The sequence below is a fragment of the Stegodyphus dumicola genome, chromosome X1 (genome assembly GCF_044657685.1).
Source record: "Stegodyphus dumicola isolate Sdum_Otavi_A_Nest chromosome X1, ASM4465768v1".
In the NCBI taxonomy this organism is placed as follows: domain Eukaryota; kingdom Metazoa; phylum Arthropoda; class Arachnida; order Araneae; family Eresidae; genus Stegodyphus; species Stegodyphus dumicola.
The window spans coordinates 120,363,491-120,377,680 of record NC_140780.1 but is presented as its reverse complement, the minus strand read 5'-3'; the positions used below and the strand labels follow the sequence as shown (position 1 = coordinate 120,377,680).

General features: G+C 33.7%; 1 protein-coding gene across 5 annotated transcripts in view; it reads right to left on the bottom strand.

Annotated features, from left to right (window-relative positions):
• Oga (O-GlcNAcase) overlaps positions 1-14,190 on the bottom strand; it is a 102,498-nt gene that overhangs the window by 29,981 nt on the left and 58,327 nt on the right. For all 5 annotated transcript variants that reach the window (XM_035360576.2, XM_035360571.2, XM_035360573.2 and 2 more), the window contains exons 4-5: positions 9,591-9,721; positions 7,862-8,030 (exon numbers count right to left, since the gene is read on the bottom strand). In XM_035360576.2, coding sequence (XP_035216467.1) covers positions 7,862-8,030; positions 9,591-9,721 — 300 coding nt within the window. The remainder of the gene's footprint in view (positions 1-7,861; positions 8,031-9,590; positions 9,722-14,190) is intronic.

Below are 14,190 nucleotides of genomic sequence, written 5' to 3'. Positions count from 1 at the left end.
AAGAAATGAAAAATGTACATACAGTGATGTGAGAAAAAATTTTGAAATCTAATTAATATAATTTAATGCAAGTATTAAAGTAATATTGTGGCTACAAACAAATTGAAAGCAAGGACGTTTATGATAAACAATTCAATGCATGTCTGATTATACATTATTAAATTACTTATGTTTATCACTAAAACACTTCCTTACACCGATAATGGGGCCTTCAATAAGGATTAACCCTTTGCAGCTCAATGTTCCACTACATGGAACACCCAAATTGAACGCTTCTGAAACCTTTAAATTCAACTGTAAATAGATAAAAATGCCTTTATAATATACTTTGAACTTTTCTTTTTGAACATTAGATAGCAGCATATCACAAGGAGACACAGAATTTTCATTTATTATGTGTTATTAAAATCCACTTTTTTTCAAGTAATTTTCTCTATTTCTTTAATGATATAAAAAATTTTATTTGGAAAAAAAATTAGGCATAATTTTGCTGGCCATACTCCAAATTATTTGTTCTATATTCTTTTTTAATCTTTCATACAAAAACCCTATGCAGAATCATTGAATGAAACCGGGTGTACCATTAGCGGGAACACTGCGCCTTTAGCGATCTCATGCTGTTACGAATCAGAACATCTGTGCTTAGGAGAGAACACCACGTTTACGTTTTCTGTTTCCGTTGTTTTGAGGGGGGGAATGAATTCAAACAAAGCAGTATTGAGGGGTGAGGTGTGTTTTGTGTTATGAAAGCTCTAATATTGGCATCTCGAATTTTTTGGTAGTTTTTAGGCGGGAATTTTATTAGTACCTTGACTCATCTTTACTTAGACCTGCGCGAATTTTTTGCTGTCGCATTTTAGTCTCATTCCCATTTATTTTCAATAACTGTGTAGATATTTTTCGTGTATGTATATATTATAGGCTTGTTTTTCTTTATTGTTAATATTAATTGTAGTTAATTTTTTTATCATTAATTTTCCATAAATGGAGCGGAGAGGTCTAACTCTTTCTGAAAATTTGTAAATATTTTTTTTAATATAGGAGTTGTGTATATAGATATTTATCTCATTTATCCGTATATATTCAAGAATATTGTGTATATCCAGGAAACCATGGATACAGCCATAATACAGTTTTTTCATTCTTATACAAACACTTCTACTCATTTTCGTGCTTCACTGTAATGCTCGCTTAGTCGCACTTTTAAAAGCTCTGGCGGCGCAGTGTTCCACCTCTTGGAACACCCACAGAATTAAAATGGTACATGCAATTTTTACAAAATTTTACCTGTATACTCTCCTTTAGGACTAAATAGACAGCATACAACTTATTTTTGTTGAAATTCCAACGCTAACGTATAGTGCGCCGCAAAGGGTTAAGCTTAACAGGGGCTTCAACACAAATTAAAGCTTAATACACTTATGCAAGATAAACATCTAAAAATTACTTTCTTGGTTTTTTAGATGGTTTTAATGTCAATGCATACAGCACAGTAATCTGTTAAGGACTGGATTAATGCAGAAAACACTGTTTCAATGTATTTCTAAATATCACCCTTCAAATAATTTGTTGGAGACGGCTGCTGCAGACAGACGATTACGTAACGGCTGTGCGAAATCGACAGGAGGAGCGCTGCATTTCATTGGACTATTTTTTATCACTCTTATTTTTTCTTTAACTGCGAACTAAGCAGGGAAATTCCCTTTTCACTCAGTTATATGTATGCACTTGATAGAGTAATGTCATGTTTTCCCACTTGTGTGAGATATCCATATTATAATCTTTATATTAATAATCCCTGCTGAGATTATTAAATTTGTAACCTGCACGTTGTAGCTCTGAGAGTTGCAACATAGTAAATCTGGCATCCGCTACTTTATATTTTTGATGAAATATGGATATAAAAGTCTTGAAAGCAAAACGAAAGTCCTTGAGAACAGCATTTACGGTATGCTGCAGCAATATAGCTCAGAAGATCGAAAACAAAAATTTAGGAAGTGACGAAGTCAGTACGTTGTTTAAACAGATTCAGGACAAATTCACGCATTTGGAAACAACTCAAGAAGTTTCGAATTTGTTGCTAAGTGATGATGCCCTTCAAGACAAATATTCCAAAGATTTTTTGAAAGCAGAAGAATACCAAGAATACCAAGTCAAGTTCTGATTGATTTGTTCGCTGTTAGAAAATGCAAAGAAGAAAAATTCGGTTACGGAAGGAACAACAACCGAGCAAAAAAGAAAATTCAAGCTTCTGAAACCAAATTGAGGAAATTTAGTGGAGAACCGAAAGACTTTCTTGCCATTTGGTACCAGTTTGAAAAAATTCACAAAGATTATTCTATTGTGGATGAAGACAAATTTCAATATGAGTTACAATGTGTGGCAGCAGATTCTAAAGCATCAAGACTGGTAACAAGTTTTCTGCCAACTAAAGAAAACTATTCAAAGGTGATTGCACAACTTAAGAACGCTTCGGGAGAGATGAACATTTGGTTCAGATTTTTGTATGGGATCTACTTTCCATAGTAATGAAAAATGCTGCTGGTAGAATCAAAGGAGATTTAGCTGAACTTTATGAGATTTACTTGAGAGCAAGCTCATGGCACTCGAAAGCCTCGATAGAACTAAGGAAAAATTTGCAGAATTTTTGGAACCACTTGTTGAGTCCTGTTTACTAGAGACTGTTCTTCGTGCGTGGGAAAGAAGCTGCTCGATGGAAGATACTGCGTCACAGCAAGATAATGTGCGTTCTTTGGATAAACTTTTGTGCTTTCTTCGAAACGAAGTGCAAAGTGAGGAAATGATTAAGCTTGCTCGTACTGGGCTGGGAGCTTCATGTTCTGCACATTCGCGTCCACATTCCGATGATGTGGATTCCTCTACGGCTGCGGCCTTGGTAAATGTTCAAGACAATACAAGTAGGTATTTCACCTACCTGTTGTACTTTTTGTGAGAAATCCCACAATTCTGATGAATGTTTTTCTGCTCACAAAATATCTTTAGAAGATAAACAAAAGCTTTTGGTGCAAAAGCGCACCTGTTTTCGATGCCTACGATTTGGACATAGTTCCCGAGCATGCAAAAATAAAGTAAAATGTTTAACTTATAAATTTCACTATACCATTATGTGCTCAAATGGCGAACCTGTAAATCCAAATGAAACTGACATTACTGTTATTTCAAGTAATGTATTGTCTAATCAGTCAACTGTTAATGAAAATGTGTATTTGCAAACACTTGTTTTAAAAATAGTATTCAAAGGTAGACAACTTGCAGTTCGCACGATTTTGGACAGTGGTTCTCAGAAATCTTATCTCTCAGAAAGAGTCATAACGTTTTTGCAACTGCGTCCTAAATCAAAACAAACCATTATACACGGTTTGTTTGGGGAGAGAGAGAGAGACAAGTCCTCATTCCCATTTAGTGTTTGATATTAATTTAAGGAATTTTGAGGGCACTTATGACCATAACTTTGAAGTTCTTTCTCAAAACAAAATATGTGGATGTGTTCCAAAAGTAGTTGATCACAATACCCTGAAAGAATTAAAAGAAAGAAATATTACCTTGTCTGATTTACAAGCTAAAGAATATGGCATTGACTTGCTTTTAGGAGCAGATGCCATCGGGGACATTATTACTGGCAGCTCTCTGAAACTGAACTGGGGTGTAACTGTAGTTGAGACTAAATTCGGATACACTGTGATTGGTAAAGCTTCTTCAGCTATTATTCCAGCATTTCTACAAAATAATTTGCACAATAATGTAGTTTCGTTGCACTGTGCCAATTTTAGCGTAACTGAACTCTGGAATTTAGATGCCATTGGCATAACAGACCCAACTGAAGATGTTAAATGTGAACTTGCTCACTCTGACACCGTTAAGCAGTTTAAAGAGAATTTAAATGTTCTTCCTGATGGCTGATATAAATTGTCACTACCCTTTAAATCTGAAATTCTGTTACCTAACTGCCTATTGTCTATGACTTAAAAGACATCAAAGGATGTGTCAATGAATTAATGAGGAAAATCAGTTAGATGGCTATAAGGTAGTTTTTAAGCAATGGGAAGATCAAAAAATAATAGAAAAGGTTCCTGAAACTGAAATTGATAATTTGAGTTATTATTTGTTCCATAGACCAGTTATAAAGCATACTAGCCAGACAATGAAGGTAAGGCCGGTGTTCGACGCTTCAGCCCGAGAGAGAAATCAACCATCCTTAAATGATTGTTTAAATAGAGGGCCGAATTTAATTGAACTCATACCTGATATAATTGACAGGTATAGATTGTATTCTGTTGGTTTATCATCAGATATAAAGAAAGCATTTCTTCAGCTGAGTATTATCCCAGAACATTATTGATATTAGAAGATTATTTGAGGTTTTTTTCTTCCAACTCTTGAAGAACCTATGATTTACAGACACTGCAGAGTAGTGTTCGGAGTTTGTTTGTCTCCGTTCCAACTCTCTACATCGATAAAGCATCTCTTGGATAATTCCCCTGCCGAGTTTGACGATGTGAACCAAAAATTAAAGCATTCATTTTATGTTGACAATTGTGTCACAGGGGTTCACGATATCAAACATACAAGAAAATTTTATAGTTAAGGCGACAGAAATAATGGCTCGGGGATGTTTTAACATATGGGGTTGGGAAAGTAATGTTCCAGGTCATTGTATTTCCCATAGTTCAGGTATAACTTCTCTTCTTGGAATCTTATGGGATTCGGATAACGATACATTAAAATGTTATCTTAATTATTCAATGGATAATGAGATAAGTAAACATAATATTTTGGCTATGCTACATAAAATTTTTGATCCACAGGTTTTTTGAGTCCAACTACCTTGTTACCTAAGTTACTATTACAAGAGGCTTGGACTATGAAATTAAAATGGGATGACCCCTTGCAGATAACATTCAGAAAACTTTTTAGAAATGGCAGGATGAAGTTAAATATCTTGAGAAAATTAGGATTCCATGATATGTAGAGATAAATGAGAATTCAGAGCTGCATCTATTCGTTGATGCATGTAAGAGCTCCTATGGTGCATGTGTCTACATTAGAACTGTAACGCCCGTGGGAGTCAAAATTCGATTGATCAGAGCCAAATCCAGGGTAGCGCCATTAACATCTCTGACAATACCCCGGTTAGAATTGATGGCCTGTTGCACTGGCGCGACACTGGTTCACTCGATATATGCCACCTTAGATTTGCCTAATTTGAAAATTATTGCATGGAGTGATTCTATGGTAGCACTCTAGTGGATTAAAAACCGTGGTGATTGGTCAATTGTTCGTTGTGAATAGAGTAAAAGAAATAAACAGTCTGATTCCTTCTCAGTGTTGGCGCCATGTTCCAGGTGATTTAAACCTAGCAGATATGCTTTCAAGCGGCTGGTAGAAGTTAGTTCATGTAGTAAAGGAACTGTTGAAAGGATACTCAGTAATGCGCTTCTTATAACCGAGGAGTTGTACACAGTATTGTGCGACTGTGAGTCAATAATTAACTCTAGACCTCTTACCTATCTGTCTGAAAATTCGGATGATTTAATCCCACTTTTCCCAGCCATGTTTCTCATCGAGAATCATAGCTTAGGTGTTCCCGATGTTGATTTCTGCAATTCGAAAGGTCTTCGAAAACGGGCTAGACATCGCCAAAAACTGCTTAATGATTTAAGGGATAGATTTAGGAAAGAATATTTAGGCCTTCTGGTACAAAATACGAAGGGTCCATCATCAGAGCTATGGTTGCGTGAAATTGTCCTAATAGGAGATGACCTCAAAAAACGGATGCATTGGCCTTTAGCTAAGGTCATTCGACTAATTCCTGGGAAAGATGGCAAGGTGAGAACTGTAGAACTAAAGACTCAAGCTGGTACGCTGCTTCGTCCTATTCAGCGAGTCTTTCCATTGGAAGTGCAGTTAACGGACACACCCACTGATCCCATACACGATAACTCTTTTACTAATCCTATTTCTTCTATTTCTAGTGATGAGCATTCAGATTCTAATGACTTTAGTTAACATCCTGCTTATTCCCCAAATGGTGCCCAAATTTTTCCTGGCAGAATTCTGGGTTCTAAACTTCTAAAGTTAAAAGGGTACACTATTATCTCCACAACACATCTTTTTTTTTTTTTTTTTGGTAACAAAAGTTAACCATTTTCCTCTGTCACTTTTATTAGCATTTATCATGCAGTGCGTTCCGTGTTTCTCTATTTCTAGTGTCGATATTCCAATATCTGGCACAAATTTTCAACATCCTAAGCTCTATATGCAGAATTTTGTTTTTTCAGTGACTCTACACTAACACATATTCATGATAATCTCCACAGTAAGAACAGTCTATAAGAAACTGCCACTCATTTATTTCAATCACATATTCTTGATTTTAGCAAGCATTTTTTAGTGATCAGTTATACAATGCAACCTGATCTGAAATTATTTTCAAGTACTTTTTGCTCTCCCTGCTTAAAAATTACAACTCACCTTTTAATAGATGCAAGGGAAACAGCAGTGGTGTGTACGAAGACACATTCATGAATATTTATTGATGCTCTGCCTTTTTTGAAGAATTCAATAAAAAATAATGAAGGCATGTATTATCATAGACTGCAATCACACATTCATAATATTTTGTCAGTGTTTTGCCTTTTTAGTTAAGAACTCAATCATGAAATCATGTTTGATATTTTCAATATTAACAAACATCAGTGACTAAGAATAATCAACAGCCTCTCAAGCATAAAATAATAAAACCTGCTGTGTGTGTGTTTTTTATACTTACAGAGGATGATGTAACGATTTCACCATATTTTATCAACCCACAAGTATTACATCACACTGAGGCTTAGAATTTATTAAATGACCCTCACAAACCTGAAATATTTAACAATTACCCAATTGAAAATTAAATTTGGTTAATTTGCTAGTAAGGTTTATAATTTATTTTTAGTTTTATTCACCTTTCCTGCCTCTTCTAGCTTCAGTTACAATTCCTTATTTGAATGAGTTTTTAAAATCACCTTAAATGCAAATGGGTAGTACAGAATATTTAAGTCGAAGTTACACTGACTTCGACAGACAGAGTTAGATTTCTTGAATAGCGCGCATTTGCCTTTTGGCTATGTCTCTTTAAGCTGTTACTATGCTTAGCTGTATTTAAGTGCTCTTTATAGCTTCACTAGCTAATTTAATATTACGAATCGACTAGTTTAGAAATTGTGTTAGCGGCTAAATCTCTTTAGTTGGTCATTAGTTAAGTTCTTATTTCTTATAATTTTGAGCTTAAGCCCAAGTGGAGGCTTCATTGTACATCCTGAGAATGGAACTATGTGTTAATCTTTATTTTGAGAAATAAAGGATATTTAACCCTTCTTGAGTTTACGTTTCTATTCCTGAATTTAAGTGATTATTCGGTTAATGTGTTCACTAGGTTCCTCAGTACTTAGTGAATAGATAAAAATGAGGATCTCTACATGCTATTTATTTACAGTAAGGTGCATAAGGGCTGTCTACCTCAGAAAAGATACTTCCATAAAAGATTTTGTAAGGGATACATAAATTTCAAAATTCCGATGAATTTCTAATGGTAGCCAGTTACTAGAATTAGCTGTTGGTTAAAAATACATTTATGAAGTTTCAGCAACTTTCAACAGTCGCACATTTAACATATTTTTATGGCAAAAAAATTTTGCAAGCATATCTTAAAAGTTTTTGAAATTTTAAAAGATCACATATACATCTATTTTTTATCTAATTAAAAAACTTTTTTTGACCAAATGTATACATGTTTTTATGCTTGAAATTTTCACACATTTTCATTTACAAGACTCAGGAAAAAATTTTTAATAATTACCTGTCGGACAAAAAATAAATTTGGGATGAGATAAATACTCGTATATTTCATTTGCTACAGCAACTTGAGCATGAGCAAATGACTGATACACTTCCTTGTCAGTCTCACTGATCTCAGGTTCTATGTCATCAAAGAGAAGAGCAAATGCAGTGCAACCAAACTGACCAACCTACGAATACATAGTTTTAAAAATTTACAAAAATTTACAAATAACAATCTTAACAGAAGCTGAAAAAATATTTTATATCAGAAGCATAATACTGCAGATCACCTGTTTCCTATGCTTTATTAAATTTGCTTTAGTTCATAAATATAGTGATGACAGTTTCAAACTTCAACAATGGCTTCAGATAAAAATTTTAACTTTTACGCCACTGCATGAAAACCACTATTTTCTTAATTTTAAAAAATTGAAATTAGGCTAAATGAACAGATACTCAAAAAGACATGAAGTACAAAACAACTACAGCAATATTTCTGAAATCTTCATTTTAAATTTATCTTAGTCAAATAAAACATTATTAAAAAAATACAGGAAAAACAAAAATACGGAACAGGAATTTTAGAGTAAATAAAATACAAAGCTGTAACATGACAAACTCAGCTACTACCTATACCTACTGTTCTAAGAAAACTCCAAGCTGTAGGTACTAAAATATTTTTTATTAGTGGAAGTACATGATGTCAGTTAAGTTAGATTGAGAGTAATTTATTATTTTTTTCACGACATCATCTGAAAATTCGTCTAACAACATATTACATGTCATAAGGAATATGATGTGTCATTGTAATACATAAAATATGCAAAACAAAGTACTATTCAATACATGTACCACAACTGACTACATAATCATAGAATCATATGGTATATATATACCCATATGACATATGGAATAGCCATTTGGGTCAGCGAAAATAAAAACAAGTACATCATCATTATGAGCAAAAAATACGATTCATAGTCATACATTTTCCAGTCTGATGCGATATGGAACCCACATAAAAATTTCGACAGAAAAATAATTCTCTCTCATTAAAGCAGCAACAATGGCATTCAGCCATTCCCCCAGGTAAGAAGAAAATCTACATCCGAGATCACACTGACTGCATTTTCTGACATTGATGGGGTGTCCCTAAGAAACCAGTGCAAACAGTAATCTGCTAATAAAACATCCAGACTGAACTGCTGATAAATAGACCTTTGATTTTTGATCATAATAATCTTTCCACACATACAAACAGCTGTTTATTTGCGACTAAGGAAGCAAAATGGAGATAAACATTTTTTCCAATATGCCTACTCACCAAATCTCCAAAGACATTTTTCTTCCAAAGTTCAAACCCACTTTTAAGGATGGAAGTTTCACATGACTGTTGATATCTAGGAAAATTTACTATACACAAAAAAAGTCTATCAGGTTTGCTTCAAGGGCAAGTTATGGCACTTGGAGGAGCACATCCATCAAGAAGAAAAGTACTTCAATGACAACACTAATTCTAAGACTGTCCCCAAAAAAAGTCTGGGAATGTTCTGAATAGATCAGAGCATAAAAGAAATTTAAATCAACATATCGTTATGTATAAACAAGTTTAAAATTTACTCACAACATCCTCTAAAATTTACTTTTCAAAACTTAAAGTATTTAAAGTTCAATTTTTAACCTTGATAATCTAAAAAATTTATGGCACGAAACATCAAATTGAAGATACAAAAAGTTTCAATACTCACCTGTTCTAATTTACGTTTCAGAGCTGTAATTTCCTTTGGATTTGAGTATGTTATATCTAAGCCAGGTGAAAGAGCATAGAAGAAAATTATATCATTTTCTTCAGCAGCCTGGATAAGTGATGTCAAATGCTCTACAAATAAAATGTAAATTTAGAAATTATTTTCAGAAAAATAAATTTTAGCATTCAATTTGTAGCATGAAATACATACAAACAGAATCCTGATCTTCTGTGATGCTAAGGGTTGTGTGTATTAGTACATTTTGTGAATTACAAGTCATGTCTACTGAAGTTTTGTTTATATTTCTTCTGCACTAATTTCAAATTTGGATTGCTTGCACAGAAATAACTAAGCAACACAAGCTTAAATTTTAAGTATTTTCAAGATTTGTTTAATAGAAATTTATTATAACTTTCAAACAATGTACTTTGTACATTCTTTTACAAAGAAAATGTCAATGCAAAAGGAAAATGTAGTGGAGAGAAAAAGGGAAAATTAAAGAAAAAGCTTTTTGAAGCTGCAAAGAATTCTGCAAATACAGTAGAGTCCCGCAAATTCGGCACCTGATATCTCAACATTCCATATAACTACAACTTTTTAAGGATATCTCTAGGCCAAACAGAGCAGTGTTCAAATATTTGAGTGTTCTTTTTCTGTAAATTTTGCCCCCCCCCCTTTTTTTTTTTTTTCAATGTGCCATTAATTCTTGGAATTGCCTAATACGAGGATATGAAGAAAGTCAGGTACCAGCTGGCTCATGACTCACATTCCTTTCTATTGTTGTGAAATGTTGCGAGACTTGTCTGAAGTTTTGTTACTGCATCTTACAAAAAACTAAACTCATAACAGTTCATTGTGGGTTTCCTTCCTCAGTTCACATCCAGATGTATAAGTGTTACACATTTTAAGGAACGTTTGAAATTCTGTGAAGTGAAAATGCAGTTTGAAAAGAAAAACTAACTTGGGAATGGAAATGAAACTATATACACCTTAAAGAGACTGGACAAAGGGGAAAGTGTAAACAAAATTACAATGGATTTAGGTGTTGGACTACTTTGATACAGTGCGAAAAGAGGTCCGAAATCGAGTCTTCGTGTGTAAAATGAGCTTGTATGGATAGTTTAAAAAAAAGAAAATGTATGAAAGGTGGTGAATACGAAAAAGTGAGCGAGGCACTTTGTTTGTGGTTCAGGCAGCAAAGCCACCAAGGAACACCCATTTCATGAGCAATTTTACAAGAGAAACACCTAAAATTTTATGATGAATTTCAAGGACAGCCTGGATTTACTGCTAGTGCTGGCTGACTCGACAAATGGAAAAAGCAGTACAGTATCAGACAGTTAAACGTTTGTGAGGAAAAGCTATCTGCTAACTTGGAAAATGCTGCAATATTAAAGAATAATTTCCACAAAATAATTGAAAAAGAAGGTTCATCTGGAGATCAAACTTATAACCGAGATGCGACCGGGATGAATTTTCGAATGCTACCTTTGAAAGCGCTGGCTTCCTAGCATGACAAATCTGCATCTGGCTACAAAAAAAGCAAGAAAAGAGTCAAAATTTTGGCATGCAGCAATAAAAAAAGGCAGCCATAAGCTAAAATTAGCACCAAAAAATGCCCGGACATTTAAAAATGTACAAAAGTACATTAATGGAACCAAAATCGACAACGATCTTGCTGTTTGGTACCGGAACCTATCAAACGCATGGATGAATGGAGCAATATTTAACGACTGGTGTCATCAGCAGTTTGTTCCATCGGCAGAAATTATTTTAAATCTAAAAATCTATTTCTATTCTATTTCTATTCGATTCTCATTCTAGACAATGCCTTATCCCTTCCTGATGCAGAACAGTTATGAGATGAAGATATGAGACATGTTTATCCCTCCTAACATAAATTCAGAGTGTCAGCTGATGGACCAGGGCATTTTGAAGGGACTGAAGAAAAAAATACAGGTGTAAACTTCTTTCATGTCTTGTCCTACCCATGGAGGAAGGTTGTGATGTAATGGAGAAACTGAAAAAAATAAATATGTTAGATGTTGTTGGATGGATAGCTCATTCTTGGAGTGATAACGAGCAGACAAGCCTCATTTGTTCCTGGAGAAAGTTGCTAGACCATTAAGAAAACGAATTACACAAAAAAGATGAGAAGAGACAGAAGACTGTGAAATAGTTCACTTACTTAAGAAAGTTCCAGGCTGCGAAGAAGTTACTGATGGTAATGTTGAAGAATGAATGGGACAAGATACAAATTGTGAAATTTTAGGGCATGCAAAAATAGTTGCACCAGTGAAAAACAATGTGGATAAAAATGAAGATGAATAAAAAACAAAGAGACTGAAAATAACCGAAAAGCTAAAATGATGACCCATAGTTTAGGACTGAAGGCCAATGAAAGAATGCACCATTACATGGAGAAGCAAGGTGCATCTAGTATGGACATTTTGTTCCTCCAGCGCCTATGCATTGAAGCTACATGATGACGGAATGAGTGTGAATGACAATCTACCATCCCATGATACTTTTCTACCAATCTTTACTAATAAGTTTTTTTTTTTTTTTTTTTTTTTTTTTTTTTTTGTACACGAGTTTTTTTACTCAATTAACCTAGGGTATTTGTTCTTTTTATGATTCCTATTGTGCTAGAACTTCACATGAAAAAAAAAAAAAAAACATTAAATTAATTATGTGTTGTACTTTTTCCATGTACAATATTGTGCTACAAATGTCTAGAAGTAATTTACTGTTAAACACTGAAAAATCCACCTCATATTCCATGAAACTCGACAATCTCTCAGTCCACATTATGTCGAGTTTGCAGGACTCTACTGTATGCATCAAAGTACTGACTGAAAAATTGCATACCCATCCAAACAAATGTCTTTCAAAGTAGTTTTTACACTTTTGAACAAGAAGAAAAATTGATAATTGCATAAACACACTGTTTACAAAATCTCAAGCATTTATTTGTTTTCTCTAGTTGAATTCATATCTAATTATACTATTATGTATTGTCCATGTACAATTAACTAGCTTAAGAACACTATCTGCAGCATACAAAAATTGAAATTTTGTTTTTTTAAAAGAAAATTTTTAACTGCTTGTTACCATAATTTCTATTTCTAGCAACAGAAATTCTCTACAGATTCTATTTTTAAGTATCTACTACTATTCACAACTGATGTAAATAAGCTTGTGGGGAATGTATACAAACCAGATGCAATTCAATGCCTGCAAAGTTGTAGATAAATAAAGTATTGAAACTTGAACTCAAAATTTTAAAAGACAAATGTACAGCCTTAAGTAACGATTTAATTAAAATGAAAGCAAGAATTCCCAATATTAAAAAGAGTGACTACACCTACAAAGCAAATTCTAAATAACTTCAGTACAAAATAAACTCGCTTCTCGCAAAATATATTATAAACATACTGTAACTTTGTTAGGAAGTTTATTTGCATATTTATATCATAAATTACCATTAATATTACTAAATTTTTTAAAACTCAAAACTTTGTCTGTTTTCATCCAAAGATGAGCAAACAGATTACAAGCATTCATGGATTAAGCAGTCACAGATCGTGAGATGACTACTATAATCCAGTTGTTTAAAAACTAATAATAAAGTATAAACTTAAGTATCATAAAGTTAGACACAGTTACTCTTCTAGTCAAGATAATTACAGTGAATACAGTCAAAAGTCGTTAATTCGGACACCCATAATCCGGAATGATCTATAATCCGGACCTCAAAGCTAAAAACTTTCTGCGCATGCGCCGCTTTGGCACATGCGCACAGCCGTTTTACGCGTGCGCGTAAGACCTTGACTACTGCGCATATGCGTGTGCGCAAGTGCAGAATACGTTTTCGCCTGCGTGTTTAATGTATAACAGACGGTGTAAGCTAAAATTATCTAATTATATATTTCAGTTAATGTTAATGATTGCGTTGTTCCTTAAACTTCGAATTGGATCCCGCTTATTATTTTTTGCAGACTGTAAGAGCAATTTTATAAAAGTAAACTTGAACTTTCGATTATGTCAAATAGAATTTCTGATGCTGGAACTTCCAAAGGATCTACAAAACGAAAGTATGTTTCGATGTCTAACAAACAAAAAGTGGAATTGCTGCAAAAAATGGATAAAGACATGAAGAATGTGACAGAGAGGTTAGTGAAAACGAAAAAATTTCGATTGACAAGTTAGACGGTATTCTCGGCACAGCAATTAACGGGACTTGAACAGCGGAGCTTGGTAGCTGAACAAGAAATTATGTCTGTTTATAGCATTAAAGAGAAAGTATTATCACATAAAACGAAGCAACTTAAACAACTTACATTGAAAGAAATGTTTAATAAAGTAAACAAATAAATATTAAGCTTTTTTTTTTGTAAATTTTGATACCCTTTAGATCATAATTGCTCATTATTTTATAAATTACGGTTTCATATTTTTAATTTTAGAATTTCTGCATGCCATCTTACGAGACTTAAACTGATGATCTATAATCCGGAAAAATCGATAATCCAGAATCGCCGAAGTCCCGACGAGTCCGGATTAACGACTTTTGACTGTAATAGATACATGGCATAAT